The sequence below is a fragment of the Haemorhous mexicanus genome, chromosome 9 (genome assembly GCF_027477595.1).
Source record: "Haemorhous mexicanus isolate bHaeMex1 chromosome 9, bHaeMex1.pri, whole genome shotgun sequence".
NCBI classification, from domain to species: Eukaryota; Metazoa; Chordata; class Aves; order Passeriformes; family Fringillidae; genus Haemorhous; species Haemorhous mexicanus.
In genome coordinates, this window is record NC_082349.1 from 23,949,223 (window position 1) to 23,968,273 (window position 19,051).

Consider the following 19,051-nt stretch of genomic DNA (forward strand, 5'->3'; position numbering starts at 1 on the left):
GAATTTTCTGGAAAGTGTGTGACCTCATGTTAAAGGCTTGTCCTCTGTATATCAATAAATAATTAGTATTTTTGCAACTGTGCCCCTTTGGCCTGTACCTAATAGATATTTTTGAAGTTGACTTTGGATGCTCTAAACATTTGGAAATAAAGGTCATGTCTCTGCTTCTTTCTGAGACTCCTGCCCAGACCAGCACAGGAACTGCTGTACTTGGCATTAGCCAGGATTTGGGTGATTTTAAGGAACCTGGGTGAGGAAATGCTGATCTGAGCACTACCACGTGTTGTGAAAGTGCAGCCCTAGATGCAGTGAAATGCTAGGAGCTGTGATTCAAGCTATATATATTAATGGGAAATGGAAATGGTTTATATTAATGAATCAGGCCTGCAGTAAAATTAGCTTCTCTCATGCACCTTTGCTCAGCTGTGCTTGCCACCTGGGTGTAGTGAAAGTAGCAGGCTGGTGTAGTCCCCATAGGACTGTTAAAACCACCTGGATCTACTTTACCCAACAGGAGTGGCTCCACCATCAGTATCAGGATGGTTTCCCTGGGGTGAGGCCCATCCCTTGTGCCCCTGCAGTCCCAGCCCAGGTGGTTGTGGAAGCCATGGAAAATTGGACTCTGTAACTCAATAGCAGGGAGCAGTGTTTGCACTCACCCTCTGGGATGGGGAGCAGATAGCTACTGAAGAGTTAGAAAATGGCAAGCACACAGCAGTACTTGCCTACAGTGTTCTTTAAACACCAACAGTGTGTGTCCATGCACTGTCCTATTTAGCATCCCTCCATGGATTTATTGTCTGCTAATCATTTTTTGGCTACACTGGAAATTTTTCTAAATTCATCGAGTGGCAAAAAATTCTGCTGTTTAACAAGTTACGGAGAACCACATCCTCCTACGTGTTTTGTTTTTTAACTTGCCAGCTGCTAACTTTGTTCACATCTAGTTCTGGAGTTGTAGGAGACTGATCAGTTAAGCAGTGAGCCCTCAACCCCTCTGTAGTTCTTGTATTTCACTATTCAGAGGAAACTGATAAAAGCAGGTGTTTGGTGGTGTGTATCTAACACTGAACTCTATTCTTTCATTTGGTCAATGAGTGAAAAATCAGATTAACTCCATAAATTTGTTTGACTTCAGGTTTTTGTTTCTTTCTTGTTGCTCAGATTCAAAGCTGGGTCCAGCAGAAGTCTGGACATCCAGACAGGCTCTACAGGACTTATATCAAAAAATGCTAGTGACTGATTTGGAATACGCTTTAGATAAAAAAGTGGAGCAGGACCTGTAAGTACCTCACTGAATTTGTGTATATGTATGTGATCTAGGCTGGGGAGCAGGAAACCCTGAGACTTCCAGAAAAGCAGTTGAATTCTATGGAATGGTTGTCTTATTTCCTTTAAAATGAGAGCTGTGCTGTGGGTGAAACATGAGAATGCATTGCAGAGCTGATAAAGAACATTCAGTAGGTTAGTGTTTTACCTCTGGCAATTCAGAGGCAGCCATGTCATGCAGGACTGGGTTTTGGAGAGCCAGGTGGAGGCAGAGAAGCTAAGGAGCACCAGTCTGCTCTGCTCTCAGGGAAGGGCTGAAGTCTGCATTTTCCTCAAAGAAGGAAATTTGCCTGATGTAATCACCTGGAGCTTTGAGCAAGGTCTAACAGGAGCTGCTGAAGACCAGTGTTTTAAGCCCTGTGAGGTAGAGCTGGGCAGAGGGAGGAATAATCAGGGTTGCTCATGGGGTTAATTAATGGGTTGCTCATGACAGCTTAGAAATCAGGGTAAGATCCAACTGAGTTTTCTCCATGCCCTGAATCCATTCCCTGTTATTTAAGGTGCAGACATGGGTTGTATTAAGTTTAGTTAACAGAAGCATGTGGTTCTTTCAGCATTGAGGGAAGCCAGGTGAGTAGGCTGGCTGAGTTCTCCTCTCCAGGCTTCCAGTTACTGAATGATTTTTAACCCTCTTTTATGTACCCCACATCTTGTTTTATGGAGGGACTTCTCTACTGCCTAAAATAGAACAATTGCAAGCAAATATTAATGATGCTAGCATTAGCCATATACATATATACACATGTATGTTACCTATATATATATGAGGATCTGTTTCCCTAGATAAGAGGGGTGAGGAAAGGTGGTTATTCCATATTTAACATTTGTTCTCATCTGAATGTTGCCTGAATTTGAATATTCTTCATGTCTGATGCTATGTAATTAAACAGTTCTTTCCTGTTATTTATGCCATCTGCATAAGACACTTCCAAAGTAAAAAGATAAATGCTTCTTTTATTTTCAGTTGGAATCATGCCTTTAAAAATCAGATCACAACACTCCAGGGTCAGGCGAAAAACAGAGCAAATCCGAATCGGAGCGAAGTTCAGGCGAACCTTTCTCTGTTTTTAGAGGCAGCTAGTGGCTTCTACACACAGGTGAGTTGCACAAAGTGGAGGATGGGTGAAGGATCAGTTTTAGGTGGGAAAAATCTGTTCTTTGCCCTTAGCTTATGAAACTGCTGCTGTATTGGATTGAGCAGTGCATCTTGCGAACCGTGGTGCTCTCAGCAGGAGAAGTCTGCAGAGCTGCTGATGGGCTTTCTTTTGATCAGTCTTGAGCTGAAACTTCTGTGCATCTGGTAGTTGTTTTGGTGCAATTCAGGTTCCTTTCTAATAGAATCTGCTTTAACACCTAAACCCCACTGTTTTGGGTAGTGCCAAGGTCCATTTCTTACTATGCTCTGTGCCTGCTCAGAGCAATCATAAAGCAGCAGAAGAGGTTAGTATGTTGCTTCTTTGCACTGTCTCTTGCCTTCTTGCTGTGCATCTGTTGCCTTCTACTACCACCTATGTGAATCCTCTAACTATTAAAAGGTATAGCCTTCACTGGCTCTCCAGTCCCTCTTAAAGCCATTTACTCTATCTCTGCAGCAACCTGTGGTGAGGAATTTTGTCTTTTAATTGTCATGTCTTACAGAAGTGATGACACAAAAAACCTCAAGCCCAGCAGCTGAGTTAGTTGATATACTCTTACTACTTTTTTCCTGCTGTTCCTCTAAAAATTCCCATTTGGCTTCTCATTCCTATGTATGTGTGGGCCATTGCCTTCATTCCTTTTCATTCGCTGTATAGTGAAGGATAAGCAAGTATAATCAGTTTGTTCTTGGATTAAGTAACTCAGGAACAGAAATATGTGCAGAAAATGCAGATGCACAGGATGTGTGTGATGGCCTAATATTTTGTTCTTTGCCTCTTCCTTGTGACTCCTAACACCAGCAATGAGCATTGAGGTGTAAGTCTTTATTTTTGACAACAATTAGAACAATTCACTTCTAGGAACTTTTCTTCCACTAAAGCAAAACTGTATTGAGTGCTCTTGGGCCAAGAATCTTTTGCAATGTTTTCAGTTAATTGCCAAAGGAGTGTGGTTCATATTCATATACTTATTTCTTACTGACATATTTTTGCCTATGTTCTTTCCTATGTTAGATTTCAATAGATTTAAATTATGAAGAATAAGAGTCAATGTATGATAATGGCCTTAGTAAAGATAATAAAGTTGTCTTTCTTTCCTTTTCCCCCCTCATTTGATGTCTGCTTGAACAACATCGTGGTTGTTGAATACTCCTCTCAGTATTCATAGTAAGCTTTGTCATGGCTAATTTACACTGTCTTCAGCTTACAGCACTCACAGTTGGTCATTTGTACTGTATCATTTCCTAGCTGGATTCCAGACACCTGCAATGCCAACCCCAGAGTATCCTTGTGGCTACCCTTTTTCCCCCTTCAGCACTGTTTTTTTGTAAAGCTGCTTGTTGGAGGTAGCCAGTTTCACAGGCTGTCATGGTTGCCAAGGGCGTTCCAGCTCTACACAGTTTGTCTTGCAAAAGCCTTGTTCTTTCCTGCAGTGGATCAGGGAATTTTACTCTTTCTAGAAAGAGTTTGACACTACAGACTGGGTCATCTTTCTCTGTTTGCTGTGATGTTAATTACATTTTCAGTCTAAAGCCTTGGCTCAGCCAAGGTACCTGTTCTCCAGCTGTGAGGCTTCCCCAAGTGACATCTTTAAACAAGAGCATGAATTTTCTTAATTTGGCATCTTTGAAGATGTCAAGATGCTCTCTTTTATCCAGCTTTAATCTGTGAGATCTCTCTTGTTTAGGGATTTTTTGTTTACTGTATAAAGACAGAGGCAAAGGGGTGTGAGGTGTAACACAAACCTCTTTCTGCAGCAAGCAAAAGCATCATGTCACAACTTGACAGAGTATGTGTCTCTGTCAGCCATGGGCTTTCTCTGTGCCTTTATCTGGAATTGCAACCCTCCTGCAGGTCTGTTTTATTTGGAGACTGAGCATGTTCCCAGCTGGGAGAAAGTCTGTCACTTCTTACCTGCATTTTTTTACCCTAGTTATCAGTCCAACAAACACTGTTCACTCTCTGATTGCTAGTACTTTACAGAGTATTTGCTGGAGTCTCTTAGGAAAAACTTCAAAAGCACTAATTAGAATGGTAGAGTTGAGGCTTTCTTTCAATCAGCTTTTGAAATATTTGATCAAGTAGCTGATGCCTCATTCCTTGAAAGAGTCTCAGTGTTCGTTTAGTGCAAATATTTGCTGACACCTCAGCCCCTGAACTGTTAATATTGCCTTGTGTTGCTTACCAACTTGGTTATGTTCCAGCTTCTTTGAAAAGTTAAAGCTGGGATAGAGTAGTTTCTTATGTTGGAACAAGCTGCTTTGGAGGGTGAGGGATGTTCCTTTCTATTATTTTCAGAGAGCAATGTCACTTCTTGAAGGTATAAAACCCGCTGTGTTCGTCTTGAGTGTCCTACTGAAAAAAACAAAACAAAAAGACAAAGCAACACCATAAAACCCAACAGTATCTGTAGACTTCCCATAGTCAATAAATCCTTGGTGATTTAGATATCATGAGGATTGAGTTGCTTTCTGGTTTGGGATGCAGAGCTTTTTCTTACTGGGCAGATGACCACTGTGGACACAGTGGAACTCAATGAATTCCATATGGAGAATGTATTTTCAAGTCTCACTTTTAGTAACTCGAGCTTGTTCACCTCGAGTTACTCATCAGGGGTGAGCACACGCCTCTGAGTGGCGCTCTGTTAGTTTTGAGACTTGTTTTGATGCCTTTCCAATGGCTGGCTGGCTGCCACTGACCCAGCCCATTTTTGTAGCTACTCCAGGAATTGTGCACAGTTTTTAACGTAGACCTGCCGTGCCGGGTGAAGTCTTCCCAGCTGGGGATCATTAGCAATAAACAGACGCACACCAGCGCCATCGTGAAGCCGCAGTCCAGCTCCTGCTCCTACATCTGCCAGCACTGCCTTGTCCACCTGGGAGATATTGGTGAGTTTCAGAAGGAAAGGGCTGGGACGTGGAGTTCCGTGTTCAGCTTCTAGAGAGGGATCTGCATGTACCAGGGTAACTGCTGGGACAAGTGTGCTCCACTTCAGTAGCTAGTTGCTGATTGTGCCTGTGGTGATTGCAGCCGGGGAAAAGACCTGGGAAGAAACTCTGTTCAGACTTATCTAGTGTGCGTTACACATTAACACATGGAGACAGTTAATCACTGGCTTCCTAGTGATCTGCTAGAGTCTGTCTCCCAGCATTTAATCATGTTCTAGCTGGCAGGCACAGGAAAGTGCTGAAACTGATAACTATTACAAAAGCTTGTTGCAGCAGGCTAGCACACTTCTCCATTCCAGAACACTAATATCTTATGTACAAGGGCACCAGTTAGAAATCCCCCTTAAATGGGGTTTCTTCTTTACATTAAGTTCAACAGGTTTATTTCTTTCTTGATTTGAGTAAAACTTTGTGTTGTAGAAAGTTCTCTTTTCACAGGAATCTGCAATTGCTTTTTGAACAGCCTATAAATAGATCTAGTTGGTGATTATGCAAAGAGGGATGAAAAATATTTTTAGCTCTCTGTATGTGGTGTTCTTGGCACTGTTGTCTGTAAGACAGTCTTAGGTCTGAGGCAAAACAGTCACCTCAGAATTAAATGTGTTAAATCTTGGTGCTGTTTGGTGTAATTGCACATTCTTCTGATGCTTATTTCTGAAATACTAGTGAAATGCTCTTCAGGTAAGTTGCATTTTATGAAAGTAACCACAGGGGCTGGAGTTTTGTGCCTCAACTTGGGGTTTTTTTCTGTTTTCTTAGCTCGCTATAGGAATCAGACCAGCCAGGCAGAGTCTTACTATAGACATGCAGCTCAGCTTGTCCCTTCTAATGGTGAGTCTGGGATACCTTTCCAGTTCATAATTCCAAAGGAAGATTTGGGATATTGTTTTCTTCTATGGCAGTTGAAAACCTGGGCTTTTATATAAATATCCCTCTCCAAATTCTCCACACAACCATACAACAAAGCCTCACATGTCAGTAAATCATTTAGATAATGGTTGTTTGCATGATCTGTGTTGCTTCCTTTTGTGCAGGTTTAGAAACAAGGAAAGTAATACACAGCTTTACTCCAAGGCGTCACTACTGTTATACTCTTACATTCATACATTGTAAAGTGCAGTTAATGAAATCTTGCTTTACACCAGCATTGGTTTTTTTCTTTTATTGTTTATTCCCATGCCAATTTATAGTTTCTGATGGGAGTTAATGAGTTCTTTAGCTCAGGGAGCTAGCTTTTTAGCTATTGTCTTCCAGTGGCCCAAAATGTAGGGATGGTGATAGAAGGATAAGTCACTTTTGAGCTGCTGAAACTAGTAATTCAAGTTTTTAGGCAGTTGCATTCTAACTGAACAAAAAAACCCTCAATCCCTGAAACAAACAAGCAAACAAAATCAGAGACCTTCATACCCAATTCTTCTCCATCCAAAGTAAAAAAAGAAGAAAGGCAACAAACCAGACAAAGAAACAGAAACCCACAACCAAACAAAAACAAAAAAAGACCAAACCCCTCAAAAACCCAAAACAAAAAACCAAAGAAAAAACAAACAACAAAAGCAACACAAGCAAACTAAACAAAACAAACAAACAAAAGCCACAAAAAAAACCCAAACAGCTGATGCACCACAAATTTAGAAGCTTTTCCACTGAAGTGCAGAGCTGAGGCTGGGGTGGAAGGGTCAGCAGATGCATCTAAGCTTTGTCTGTTGAAGAACTGAGGACTTTATGCTCCCTTTCCAAGTGACCACGTGTACTCTGAAATCTAGCATGTTTCCCCCCAGGACAATTTGTTGGACAGCTTGTCTTTTTCTCCCTTAGGTCAGCCTTATAATCAGTTGGCTATCCTAGCTTCCTCCAAAGGAGACCACTTGACTACAATTTTCTACTACTGCAGAAGCATTGCTGTGAAGTTTCCTTTCCCAGCTGCCTCCACTAACCTACAAAAAGCACTTTCTAAAGCACTGGAAAGGTGAGACTAAGTAAATTATTGCCACTCAGGTAAGTTGGAAGATATTTCTTCTAAAAGTACTGGCCTTGCTAGAAGTTATTTGTATTTGGCAGTGCAAACAGAATTCCCTCAGCCCTTGTCCAGTCAGAGCGTCCTCAGAGGTGCATGGAACAAAGAATAGTTTGTGATGCTCCTGACTGGGATTAGTGAATGCAGGAAATAAGCATCTTGTGCCAACACAAAAAGTAGCTTTGCAGGACATTCCTCCCTCATTTTTGAGTAATTCTGTGGTGTTGTGTGCAGCTGTGTGTAATTCCAAAGACTGAGTCAGGTATTTCTGTTCTAAATGCAGTCGTGATGAGGTGAAGACTCGATGGAGCGTGTCTGACTTCATCAAGGCATTTATTAAATTTCATGGCCATGTGTACCTGAGTAAGAGCTTGGAGAAGCTGAGCCCTCTTCGAGAAAAGCTGGAAGAACAGTTCAAGGTTAGTTCTAACAACATCTTAATTATTATATTGAGGAGAATATTTTTAGCAGCTGAGTTCAGAAATTACAGTCCAGTAATCATTCTTTCACATGATAAAATATAGGTTCAAGTAGCTAGTTAAGGAAGATTTGCATTGCAGCTAGCATTGGATAGTTCTGGTAACTTCTGCCAGGATTAGGGATTTTCCCCACTTGACACATGGTCCATTGTTGGTGGAGATACAGGAGAAATCAGGGATCTCTGATTCTCTGCTCTTTAACCTGGATAATTCTTGGATACCTTTGAAAAGGACTTGACTTGTGAAGTCTTGGCTTGGTGGCCTGAGGGATTTAGAGAGCTTCATGTTTTGGATGTTTATCATTCACTCTCAGTGGTTATTAAGACTGCTTTTAATCTGCCTTGGAAAACTTGCTTGCTTCTCCTGTTAACAGTTTGCCCTTGAAAAGTGTCCCATACAACCTTACTTTGTGCAGAGTATAACTATGCTGAACACGTTTTCCATGGAAATTCCAGGAGTCCCATTGGTTACATACCCAGCTCATTATTATGTTGGACAGTACAGCCAAGATCAAAACAAAAGAATTTTGTAAGGTATTTATGCAAAGTAGTATAGTTTCAGGGAGGACATAGTGTTAACTGGTAAATACCTTTTGGACCCTGCTCTGCTTCAGCTTCCTAATTTGTGGAAAAGCATCAGGGAGGATGAATATGTTCAGCAGAGCAGTGGATGCTCTTCAAAAATAGGAAAGGGGAATGTGGTCTGAGCAATATAAAAAAATCACAAATATTCTTTACAGTCCTTTTATACTTTTTTTGTCTTGAATTGTGCTGCTGCAGTTAGGTTCACACTGTCTTTAAAATAAATTCAAAAATCCACAAAACTTCCTATGAATTGGCTGCTCCAACCCTGGCAGTTTATGTTGTTTCAAAATAAAACACTTCTCTCTTACCATGTGTGATGCCTTCTGTTGAAAAAGTACTGCTTTTTCCACAGTGCTTATAATCAATAATTATGATCATTGCTCAGGCATGTGGAGCAGTCTTCATTTTCTGGACTGATCCAGAATGTTAAAACAGCTAATTGAGCCCTGCTTTGTTGCTCAGATTGCCTTTTTTTTGTTTATATTATCCAACACAAGGTAATTTATCTGAGAGCAACTCTTCTGGCTTCACCAAGTTGAATGTGGATGTGAAGTTGGCTGTATGGTAGTGAAACAGTTTAACTTTGTGGCTCATTTTAACTCTGAGGAGTGCAGTTGCAGGGTTGAGAGTATTCAGCCAGGCCCTGGCAGCTCTGCCAGTCTCAGTTGTCAGCTTGTGCTTGTACAGTTGTACAGTGCTTGTGCTTCATGCCCTAAATGAGAGTCAAGGGTGAATGTGGAGCTTAAACCTTTTTCCTGATGCTTACACTAGTTAATCCACCTCATTCCCTGATTGTTCTGTCTGAAGATGCATTGGCTGAGATTTAGGATAGCTCCTTTTTTCACCCAAAAAGCCTTGGTCTCTTCTCCTGTCCTGAGAAAGGTGTCTTTTCTAGCAGAGTTACTGAAAGACATTTTAAATAGCTGTCTCTATTTTAGTCCACTGAGGCATTTCGTGACCCATGAAGTCAGGTGTGGAATTAGTCTTTAATGCATAACCATGCAGTAGTTAAATTTTCCTGGGGTGTTTTTTTTAATTTCACCTTCTCCATGCTGGTTCTTTGAAAGGCAGACAAACCCAGTGGATCTACGGGCCTTTGCAGTGCTGTCTGTGCACATTCCAAGTTGCACTTGCTCTGGAAGAGAGCCATATGCAAGGGGGATGTTGATTTGTAGTGTGTCTGAGCTGGTGTACGAGCAAAAACCTTGTGCTTAACAGTGGGGTCCTCTTGGGAAGCCCAGTGCTGTGCTGGGAGGGATGACCTGAAAATAAAATCCAGAATGAATGTTGTATAAGAGCAGAAACATTAGTCAAGCAGTGAGGGAGCACCTACCAGTCCTTTCAAGCGTGTTTTGCCATCTAAAAATATGTGCACCATGTGTCTTTGTTGCAGAGGTTGTTGTTCCAGAAGGCCTTCAACTCTCAGCAGTTAGTCCATATTACTGTGATCAACCTGTTCCAACTGCACCACCTGCGAGACTTCAGCAACGAAACAGAGCAGCACAGCTACAGCCAGGATGAGCAGCTCTGCTGGACACAGCTCCTGGCTCTCTTCAGTAAGTGTGGGAGCTAATTGATTTTTGTAGTTCTCTTGATTTTAATGTGGAATCCATTAGTAATTTCCTGTCAGGATCTAGCTTAATGGCTGGCTGAGGTAAGTGCTGAGAATAGACATCAGGGAGAAAGTTGTGAGAGATGGTGGTCACACAGGATCATTTATGTCAGCAGTGCTGACTAACACTGGATTTCTGTCCGGACTTACTCTGTTTGAAGCTTTACAGAACTCTGCATCATTTTCCTGGTTCTGAAAGAGCATTTTAACTTGGGTGCAAAACTGGATCCAGCTTGGCGGTGAGTAGTACCCCTCTTGAGGGCTGCTCCCCAGTTGGCTGCATACAGTTGGAGTTGCTTTGAATGGAACTGGTTCTGATTCAACAGGGCTGAAGTTGAAGTTGAGTCAACCAGGACCTCAGCTACTTCTTTGCCTTTAGAACTATCAACCAGGAGATAAGTGAGAATGCAGAGCATTTTAGACTCTAGCCACATAATGCTGATTTGCTTAACCTGTTTGAGCCTGTTGTCAGCTTGGCCTTGTTTGTCAACACCTAAATTTCTGAATAGCTGGATTTCTCCAAATTCCAGCCTGGAGGTGATTCAGAAGGCACCATGGTCACATGGATGTAGTTACTCTTTCTCAGCTTCTGTGCTCTGAGGGGTCTGGGCTGGGTGCCTGCCTGCAGAGCTCCAGTGCATTTGTGTGCCTGCTGGTTGAAGTGAATAAAGTGGAGGTAGGTAGTTGAGTTGATAATTTCTGATAAATAGGTGAGTGACTGTTTTTGCAGTGGACTTGTCTCAGCTGACTTTTTTTAACTTACCAAAATGACTTCCAATGACAGTTGAAGAGATACAAACATCAAGATTCTGTTCCGTAGTAGAAAGCTATTAAAAAGCCCTGTACTGTGATCTATTGATGGATTGTTTAAGATGAGGTAGCTGGTCTGCCTTGTTCTAAAGATCTAGCTCTTAGAATAGGGTTTATTGGGTGGATATGTTTGATTGAGTTATTTGGTCAACTTTGAAGTGTCATTCCCATATAATGGGGTTTTTTTTCTTTTGCCTTTTCCTCTTACTCTGTTTCTAGTGTCATTTCTTGGAGTTCTGTGCAAGTGTCCTTTACAAAATGACTACCAGGAGGACTCTGGGGCTGCATATCCTCTTCCAGCTGTGAAGGTTTCGATGGACTGGCTGAAACTTAGGCCCAGTGTTTTCCAGGAGGCAGTGGTTGATGAGAGACGGTAGTGAGTGTTAATCTTTCTCTTGTTACATTTTGTTGCATGAAGGTCCTAATTACTGTTGATCCACAAATTAGTAATGGAAAAAGTGATCATACAACTCATCATCAAAACGATAGAAAGTGTATGTGCTAAAAAGTTCATAAAGTAAAACATGAGATTTGTTGGTTACATTTATTGGTTACATCTTTTAATTGTCTTTAGGTTTGCTGTAAATTTTTTACATTCGGGGGGGATCTATTTTAAAATGTCCAGTTTGAGCATAACTACTTGAGTGTTCCTGTAGTCTTATCTAGTATAATGATTTCTCAGATTACTGGGGGAAGTGGCAGGAGAATACTTGCCTTAATTTTGTGCACTAAACCATCACTTGGGTAGTGCTGTAATGTAGTCACCTAGGAGTTAAATTCAGTTTAGTAGAGGGGCTCTTTAAATGTCAACGCAGGCATAACTGTTCTGGACTGTTGCTCTGATTTTTCACTTTTGCCACTAATCTCATACATTAAGGCTTAAATTCCTCAAAACTCACAATTTTTTAATAGTCTGTTAACTTTTCATTAATGTTGTGATTCAGTACAGTGTTTCTGTAAGGTGATTCTGTAAGGTGCTACTTATGCAGCTGGATGAGTATTGTTCCTAAGAAGGGCTCTCCAAGGAAAGCGGTGTGATGCATGGGGAGCAGGGGTGCCTGTAACTTTGGTTTGTTAAATAAGAAACAAAAAGCCCTGTGGAGTTCTGGGAGCTTAAACCACAGAATTCCTTAAGGCAAGGTAAAGGAAAAAAGAGTTCAGATATGGTTTGGAGATGGTGATAACTATTGTCATTCATACATCCTGAAGGAAGACCTATGCCTGTATTTTAATAGGCAAGATACCTCTTGATATCAAGTAGTCTCTGCAGAGAGGACATGCAGGTAGTAATTCATGGAGTAAATGGCTTTAAGCTGAAAGAGAGTAGATTTAGATTGGTTAGAAGGAAATCCTTCCCTGTGAGGGCAGTGAGACCCTGGCCCAGCTTGCTCAGAGAAGCTGTGGCTGTCCCATCCCTAGAAGTGTCCAAAGCCAGACTGGATGGGGCTTGGAGCAACCTTGGGGTGGTGGAAGGTGTCCTTGCCCATGGCACAGGGTGGGGTGTCCCTTCCAGCCCAAACTGTTCTGGGATTCTCTGAAAGAACTAATTTTCTGGACAACATATTATTGACTTTACTTGCGTTGAAGATATCTGGAGTGTTTTTTCCTTCTTTTGTTCCTTGTCAGTCATGGGAAGGAGCTGTTGCTCAGTGTAGTGTAGAGAATAATCATGAAGATCATGCTGTCTATGCCTGCAGCCATGCAGGAGAGCAGCTGAGGGTGTACAGTGCTCTTGGGGGCACAGTGCATTCTCCATGCTGGATGATGGCTGAAAGCCTTGCTGAGTAGGACACATTCATTTCTCCTATACTGAGCGCAGTGGGCATCCTGAAATAGTTTTCTGTTGTTTCTGTGGTGCCCATCAGTAAAGCAGAAGGATTTTTGGACTTTTGAGTGGGAGCTTCTTGCAAACAGTCTGGTGGTAGCAGTTAAACGTTAACACAATGATCAGTGTGATTTAAAAATTGTTTGCTCCAGGGCCTTTGGGAAGAATTTCCAGTCGTTGCTTGTCACTGGTATTGTGAGGGCAAGGCAGGGGACTGCAAGTTCACCTCCAGTTTAGTGGTCTTGCTTGGAGCAGCCCTTACTTAGAGTCTCTTCCCTTGGTGGTAAATGCTCCAGCATTACAGTACAGTGTTCTTGTTCACAGAGCAGAAGTACTTCTGCACATCTGTGACTTGATAAATTCTTTTGCTGCCTGAACTGATTCATTGACTATGCCTTGAGAGCCATCAACTTGGGACTGCAAAGCATGAATTGCAGACAGGTGCTTGCAGCACTTGCTCACACTCTAGGTTTATCTGGTTAAATTCACAACAGGCTCTCTGGCCTGCTGGATAATGAACACTGTGCTGTGAGAGCCTGGCTTCCTTGGGAACTTTAGGTTGGCATTTTAGTAATAGTAATTATTTCAAGAAAGTGGTCTTTTCACTGACACTTTGCAAGAAACTTTTCTTGAGAATCAGAGGGTTAATGTAAACTGTGATGGTAACAGCATTCAGTGTTTTTTTGATAAAGCAAACACATCCCATATTACGCAGTTTTCACTCAGGGTTTGCCTGTTTTCTAATTTTTAGCATATGGCCCTGGCTGATCTCTCTTCTAAATAGTTTCCAGCCTCATGAAGAAGATCTATCCAGTAATAATGGTAAGGACACTTATAGTCTGTGGTGTAAAGAACTGTGAAAAACAATGTTTTTCCTGCTGATTTGGGGAGTTACAGTTGAAGAGCAAATAAGCAATAAGATACTGTGTTCAATGGTTTCATGCTTTCCTGTCTATTTGCCAGCAACCCCGCTTCCAGAAGAATTTGAGTTGCAAGGATTCCTGGCTCTGAGGCCCTCATTCAGGTGGGTGAACCTCTTTAATGTAGATGCATCTTACCAGATGAGAATTACATGTGTAAATCAGACATCTCTTAACAGCCAATTTTGAATAATATCTGGTGAAAGTTCAGAGCTTTTAATAGAGCAGTGCTGACACATATTTCTAGAAAAATAGATTATTGCAGAGGGTAATTGTGTAATTAATATTCCCTCTTCTGCTTCAATACTAGGAACTTGGATTTTTCCAAAGGCCATCAGGCAATTACAGGGGATAAAGAAGGGCAGCAACGTCGGATACGGCAGCAGCGCCTGATCTTCACAGGCAAATGGATTGCTGATAACCAGCCAAGGTAATTGCAAATACTTTGTATTTCCCATGCTGCTGGAAGCTGAGGTGACACAGGAGCCAGTGGTGGAGTGTTATTCTTCTCTCTGTTCAACACAGCAGTTAGCTGTAATTTGAGCACAAGATGCTGACAGCACTAATAATATGTTCTGTGGGTCAGCATGCTATTCCGTCACAGACTGATTATGATAAGTAATGTAGTGTGTGTACTTGCTTTTTAATTCCTTGTTTGTCCTTTTCAGGTTGATTCAATGTGAAAACGAGGTAGGAAAGCTCTTGTTTGTGACAGAAATCCCGGAGCTCTTACTGGAGGACCCTAGTGAAGCCAAAGAGAGTCTCACCTTGCAGGAGACATCCATGGTGGAGCCACTGTGTGCTGATGGGAGCCCTGGACTCAAATCAGTGCTGTCCTCTGGCAGAAGCCTGAGCAACAGCTGCGATGCAGGAGAAAAACCCATGGTCACCTTCAAAGAGAATATCAAGCCCCGGGAGATGAACAGAGAGCAAGGGCGCATCTACCCCCCAAAGGACATAGCGAGGGAGAGACGGGACTTTAGCAAAGGAATAGTAGCAAATAAGAATGATGGGAAGAAGGATAACAATAAAAGAAAGAATGAGACCAAGAAATGCGGCTTGGATAAGATGCAGGAAGCAGGAAAGCAGAATGTGGCAGTTCAGGTAAGCCTGTAGCTCAGAGGGATACTGTGCTGAGACATGTTGTGTCAGGGCAGTCTCTGCTTGTGTAGAGTATGGTAGAGGTGTGAGGTCTTGCTGTGAGCGCTGCAGCTAATGCTCAATAACATAAAATATTTCTACCTCAAAGACCAGGTGATGGTGATCTTAGCATCTCTTTATTTCTCCTTGATGCTATCTTAAAAGGAGAGAGAGGGAGAAAAATAGTGCAATGAGAGGTGCTATAACTGTCCTAAAAACCAGATTTCTACCTATTCCACAGATTATTTAAGCCACCAAGGCAGTTCATGTGGCCAGGTCGTAGTGATGGTGATGCCATTCTGGGGTCTGTTGTCAAGGAACTGGGTACTCTGCATTTTCACTTCAGTTGACTGGTGCACATTCAGCAAACTGAACACAAAAAGCAGCAAGTTGTATATATGTGGAGTAAGAGCCTCTGTAGTGTGGGTGCAACCAAGTTTCTGTCAATGTAAAGAAAGCCACTGTGCTCTTAAATCATCAATCTGTGCTCAGGCACTTGGTCAAAATGTTTTGGTTTTGGCTGCTCTTTTACCAGTTATATTTTTTAGGGGCATGCTTTTTTATCTATTTATTTGAGCATTAAATATGAAATATATCAAGTAAACAGTGAATTTGCTGTTCTGCCTTCCACTGAGTCATAGTAAATGAGGGGTAGAGAGTGTCAGGGCTGATCTGATCTGTACCTGGACAATTTGGCTGTATCTCAGGTCATTCCCTGATGATGACTGGAACCATTCAGTGGTAATGATGGGTGTAAGCCCATTACTGCTGCCCAGGACAGGTCTGCAGAATAACTCTTCTTCCTCTTTGCAGCTGCTCCAAAGGCCTGTGCAATTGAGGTCTTTTCCCCAGGCTAGACAAACCATCTCTTTCAGTTTTTCCAGCTTGTGTTGTTTAGGAGCCCTGGATTATTCTCCCTGTTTTCCTCCTGATGATTTACTGTTAAACATCCTGGTTATGAAATGGAATGTCTGAACTGGCAGCATTATTCAGTTGGTTTTGCAGGGGAGCCATACCTCAGAGTACAAAGGGTTTCTGTAAAGGCTACAGAAACCAGGGGGCAATCATTTGTGAGTCATGGAACATGATTCTGGTGTTTGAAAACCAACATAGGTGAGTTAGAATAGCAAGTTTCTTATTTATTTGTCAGATGGATCTGGAATGTCATTGCAGGTCTGAGCATAACTCCCAATTTTTCATCTTTGTGCCCCTGTTTTGCAAAATAAGGACTTCAGGTGGTAAAAACCTGCCAGATCTGAGGATTATGTGTAGCTTTCTGGATAGGGACAATAGCTTATGTATCAGAAATTTGCTTGATTTAGTCTTAAGATACAACAAACCCAGCTGTAGCAGAATCTGTTCTGATGTTGTCTGTTATTGCTTGTCTCTTCTTGAATAGAAATTAATTTTGGCTTTTTAACTCCATCAGCTGTATTTAGGTAACAAGTTCAGTGAAATGCCTTTTTTTTTCATATAATTTGGTGGGCTTGCTTATCCAGACCTGCTCCAGAGTAGAGGGAGGGCTTGCTTCCCCCCACACTGAGAAACCAGGGTAGGTTTTATACCAGTTGATGGACTGTGTTCTGCTTTGGCACTCCTGATGATTTCATGCTTTATTTCCTACATAGTTCATTGCCTTCAAAAGCTTAAATGCTGTAGTTCCTACTTTGCAAAAATGTGAAGAATGTGGTACAGAGGTGATCAGTCCTGCTTTGCAGATACATGGGAAACTTGCATGCTCAGGCAGGGTGTGATCTGGGTTGAATCTCTGCTCCCTAGGGAAGATAATGTTAGGAGCCAAGGAAGCTCAGTGCAGACTAACTCAAAGTGTAGCACACTCTTAAGAGGTCCCTGTGATAAAATGGTGCCTCTCTCAAGCACTGTGTAGGAACACTTAGGGCTATTGTGGGGGTGAATATTTGGTAGCATTGACACTTCTGAGATGGTTATCAAATAGAAGCAAGGAAGGAACTAAAATTTTTCTGGATTAATTAATTTTAGTAATTTTTGTTTTTATAAAATTGACCATAAATCATGCAGGGGGCCTTTTGGAAGCCATCCTCTGGAAATGTGTTATAGCATACTTGAGTTTTTGATGGATAGAGCTCGAGTTTTAAAATGCCACGGCAGGAAGAATGTCTTTGATTTCTCCAGCATTTCCATAAAAGAATGCATAGTGCTTGATATGGGTTATAAAAATATTTGGCTTATTGTGGAGGGAAAAGGGACAGCTCAATGTAAGTTAAATTTGCTGAATGTGATGGAGGGTGAAGAGGTGCAGCAGGAGCAAGGGCCTGCATTGTTCATGGTGCTTAGCATCAGCCAGAACCTTGAGGTGGAGTTCCCTGCAGACTTTTTCTAGTGGGAAATGAAAAATCCACCCAAATCTCCCAATTTTACAAATGCAGAAAGAACACTACACTCCCATAATTTCTAAATGGAGAAATTCAATTTGAAAAAGAATTCAAGAAAGGATATGAATGCATCTATCCCTTTAGTACTGTAATTCGGCAGAAAACAACTGTCCTGTAACTCCTTTCAACTCAGCAGTACTAAATGTCTAAATAAACCCCACACAGTTGTGGTGTGGGGATTATTGTTGTTGTTTGGTTTGGATTTTTTTAATTTGATCCTGATACAACCCTTTCTTTCACTCACCTTTGAGGCTTGGTGTCAGGTCTGCTCCTGGGCCCTTTCTGTGTTGCCCGGGTTCCTTGCTTGCTGTCTTTTTCCTGCCTGCTCCATCTTGCATTCCAGGCAGTTCTGCCGAGCTGAACAGAAAGGGAAAGTAGTCTTCCCCTCTGTCTTCCTCCCCAGGAAGACCCAGACCGCGGGAGACTCAGAATAAGGTAAACATTACATTCCATTCTTCTCTCTGCCTTTAACTGGTGCAGCTCTTTTTACATAACACCCCACAGTTACACAGTAAACTGAATGAGGTGAAGCACTTCTGCTGTTTGTCTTGTATGCTCTGGGTCAAAAGAATTCCATAGTGTGGAGTTTGTGCATATGCATCACTGTATGGATTAGGCTGAGAGTACTCCCCGGGAAGAGTGTGGCAGTGTTTGTTTTTCAAGGTGCTGCAGGTAAGTAGCATAACTTGGTTGAAGTAGTGCCCTAGGAGAAGCATAGTAGCATCTGCACTTTTTGTTGTTAAACACTGCAGGTGAGCAGCCTGGTAAGTTCCTTGGATGGTGTGAGTTACTATGTCTGTTTCTCACTCTCATTGCTAGAGAAGGAGCCTCTTGCATCTTCTGAGTAAAAATCTTTGAGGTGAGAAGTGCCTGAGGACATGCAGGATAATCTGCCTGAGGTCAGTGAGGAGGGCTCTGTGTTCCAAAGGTCTCTCAGTTACTTAGGGGAAAAAAAAAAAAGCTCAGACAATTTGAGTGTTTAATTTTTGGCTTGAGACATGTTGTAGTTAATGTGGAAATTTAGGACAAGTGATTTAATTTCTTCGTACTTTCTTTTGCATCAGGTGAAATCCCAGACGGAGATGAGGAAGACTCCAGTATCTGAAACCAGGAAAACACCTGTAACTCAGACTCCAAGCCAGGCTAGCAGTTCCCAGTTCATCCCTATTCATCACCCAGGAGCCTTCCCTCCCCTTCCTAGCCGGCCAGGTAATTTCCATCATTATTTTGAAGTGTCATTTATTGTTGACTGAAGAAAATCCTGTAATAGTGGTTAGTACAGCTTCTGGAAGGTCATGTTAATGACCATGAATTTTCCTGTTGAACATCTTATCAAATGGTAAAAAGGGGCATAGCAGAACTGAAACAAGATAAGTAACATTCCTTATGCTTTGGAATCGAGATTTGTCATGAAATCTGCCACCTGCCTTCTGGTTTAGTGGGTGTCAGATCAAGGAACTTCACGCTAGGCTCTTCCTGTAGTTAGTCTGAACATGACAAAGCTTTCTGCTAGCACTGCTTCTGAAGCATTCCCTGTGCTTCAGACTCCATTGCAAAAGATCAATCACACTGCTTGCTTTAAAACTCACTTTCTTTTGTAGTGGTGCTCATGTTTGAAGCTGTAATTTGTGTGGTCTTACTTGTTGCTGTTGCTGTGCTGTGTGTCCCATTTTGCTGTGGAGTCTGCCTGTCATACCTTGCTATCCATGTTTGCCCAGGGAATGACTGGAAGCTGTGTCTTCCCTGCATGTGTTATATGGAGCTCCTCAATATAAGACAGTTGGGCATCTTCCCTGTCCCAAAGTCAGAATAAAATCTGACCTGGGAGACACAGAATTAA

The 19,051-nt window shown here is 42.0% G+C and overlaps 1 protein-coding gene across 3 annotated transcripts in view; it reads left to right on the plus strand.

The window, feature by feature from the left end:
- SMG7 (SMG7 nonsense mediated mRNA decay factor) overlaps nucleotides 1–19,051 on the plus strand; it is a 51,187-nt gene that overhangs the window by 20,968 nt on the left and 11,168 nt on the right. For 2 of the 3 annotated variants that reach the window (XM_059854528.1, XM_059854531.1), the window contains exons 3-15: nucleotides 1,165–1,282; nucleotides 2,294–2,426; nucleotides 5,182–5,353; nucleotides 6,173–6,244; nucleotides 7,229–7,379; nucleotides 7,711–7,846; nucleotides 9,884–10,046; nucleotides 11,132–11,288; nucleotides 13,489–13,559; nucleotides 13,701–13,761; nucleotides 13,968–14,087; nucleotides 14,326–14,761; nucleotides 18,276–18,420. In XM_059854528.1, the coding sequence (XP_059710511.1) occupies nucleotides 1,165–1,282; nucleotides 2,294–2,426; nucleotides 5,182–5,353; nucleotides 6,173–6,244; nucleotides 7,229–7,379; nucleotides 7,711–7,846; nucleotides 9,884–10,046; nucleotides 11,132–11,288; nucleotides 13,489–13,559; nucleotides 13,701–13,761; nucleotides 13,968–14,087; nucleotides 14,326–14,761; nucleotides 18,276–18,420 (1,935 nt within the window). The remainder of the gene's footprint in view (nucleotides 1–1,164; nucleotides 1,283–2,293; nucleotides 2,427–5,181; nucleotides 5,354–6,172; nucleotides 6,245–7,228; nucleotides 7,380–7,710; nucleotides 7,847–9,883; nucleotides 10,047–11,131; nucleotides 11,289–13,488; nucleotides 13,560–13,700; nucleotides 13,762–13,967; nucleotides 14,088–14,325; nucleotides 14,762–18,275; nucleotides 18,421–19,051) is intronic. The other variant, XM_059854530.1, reaches the window with a different exon arrangement.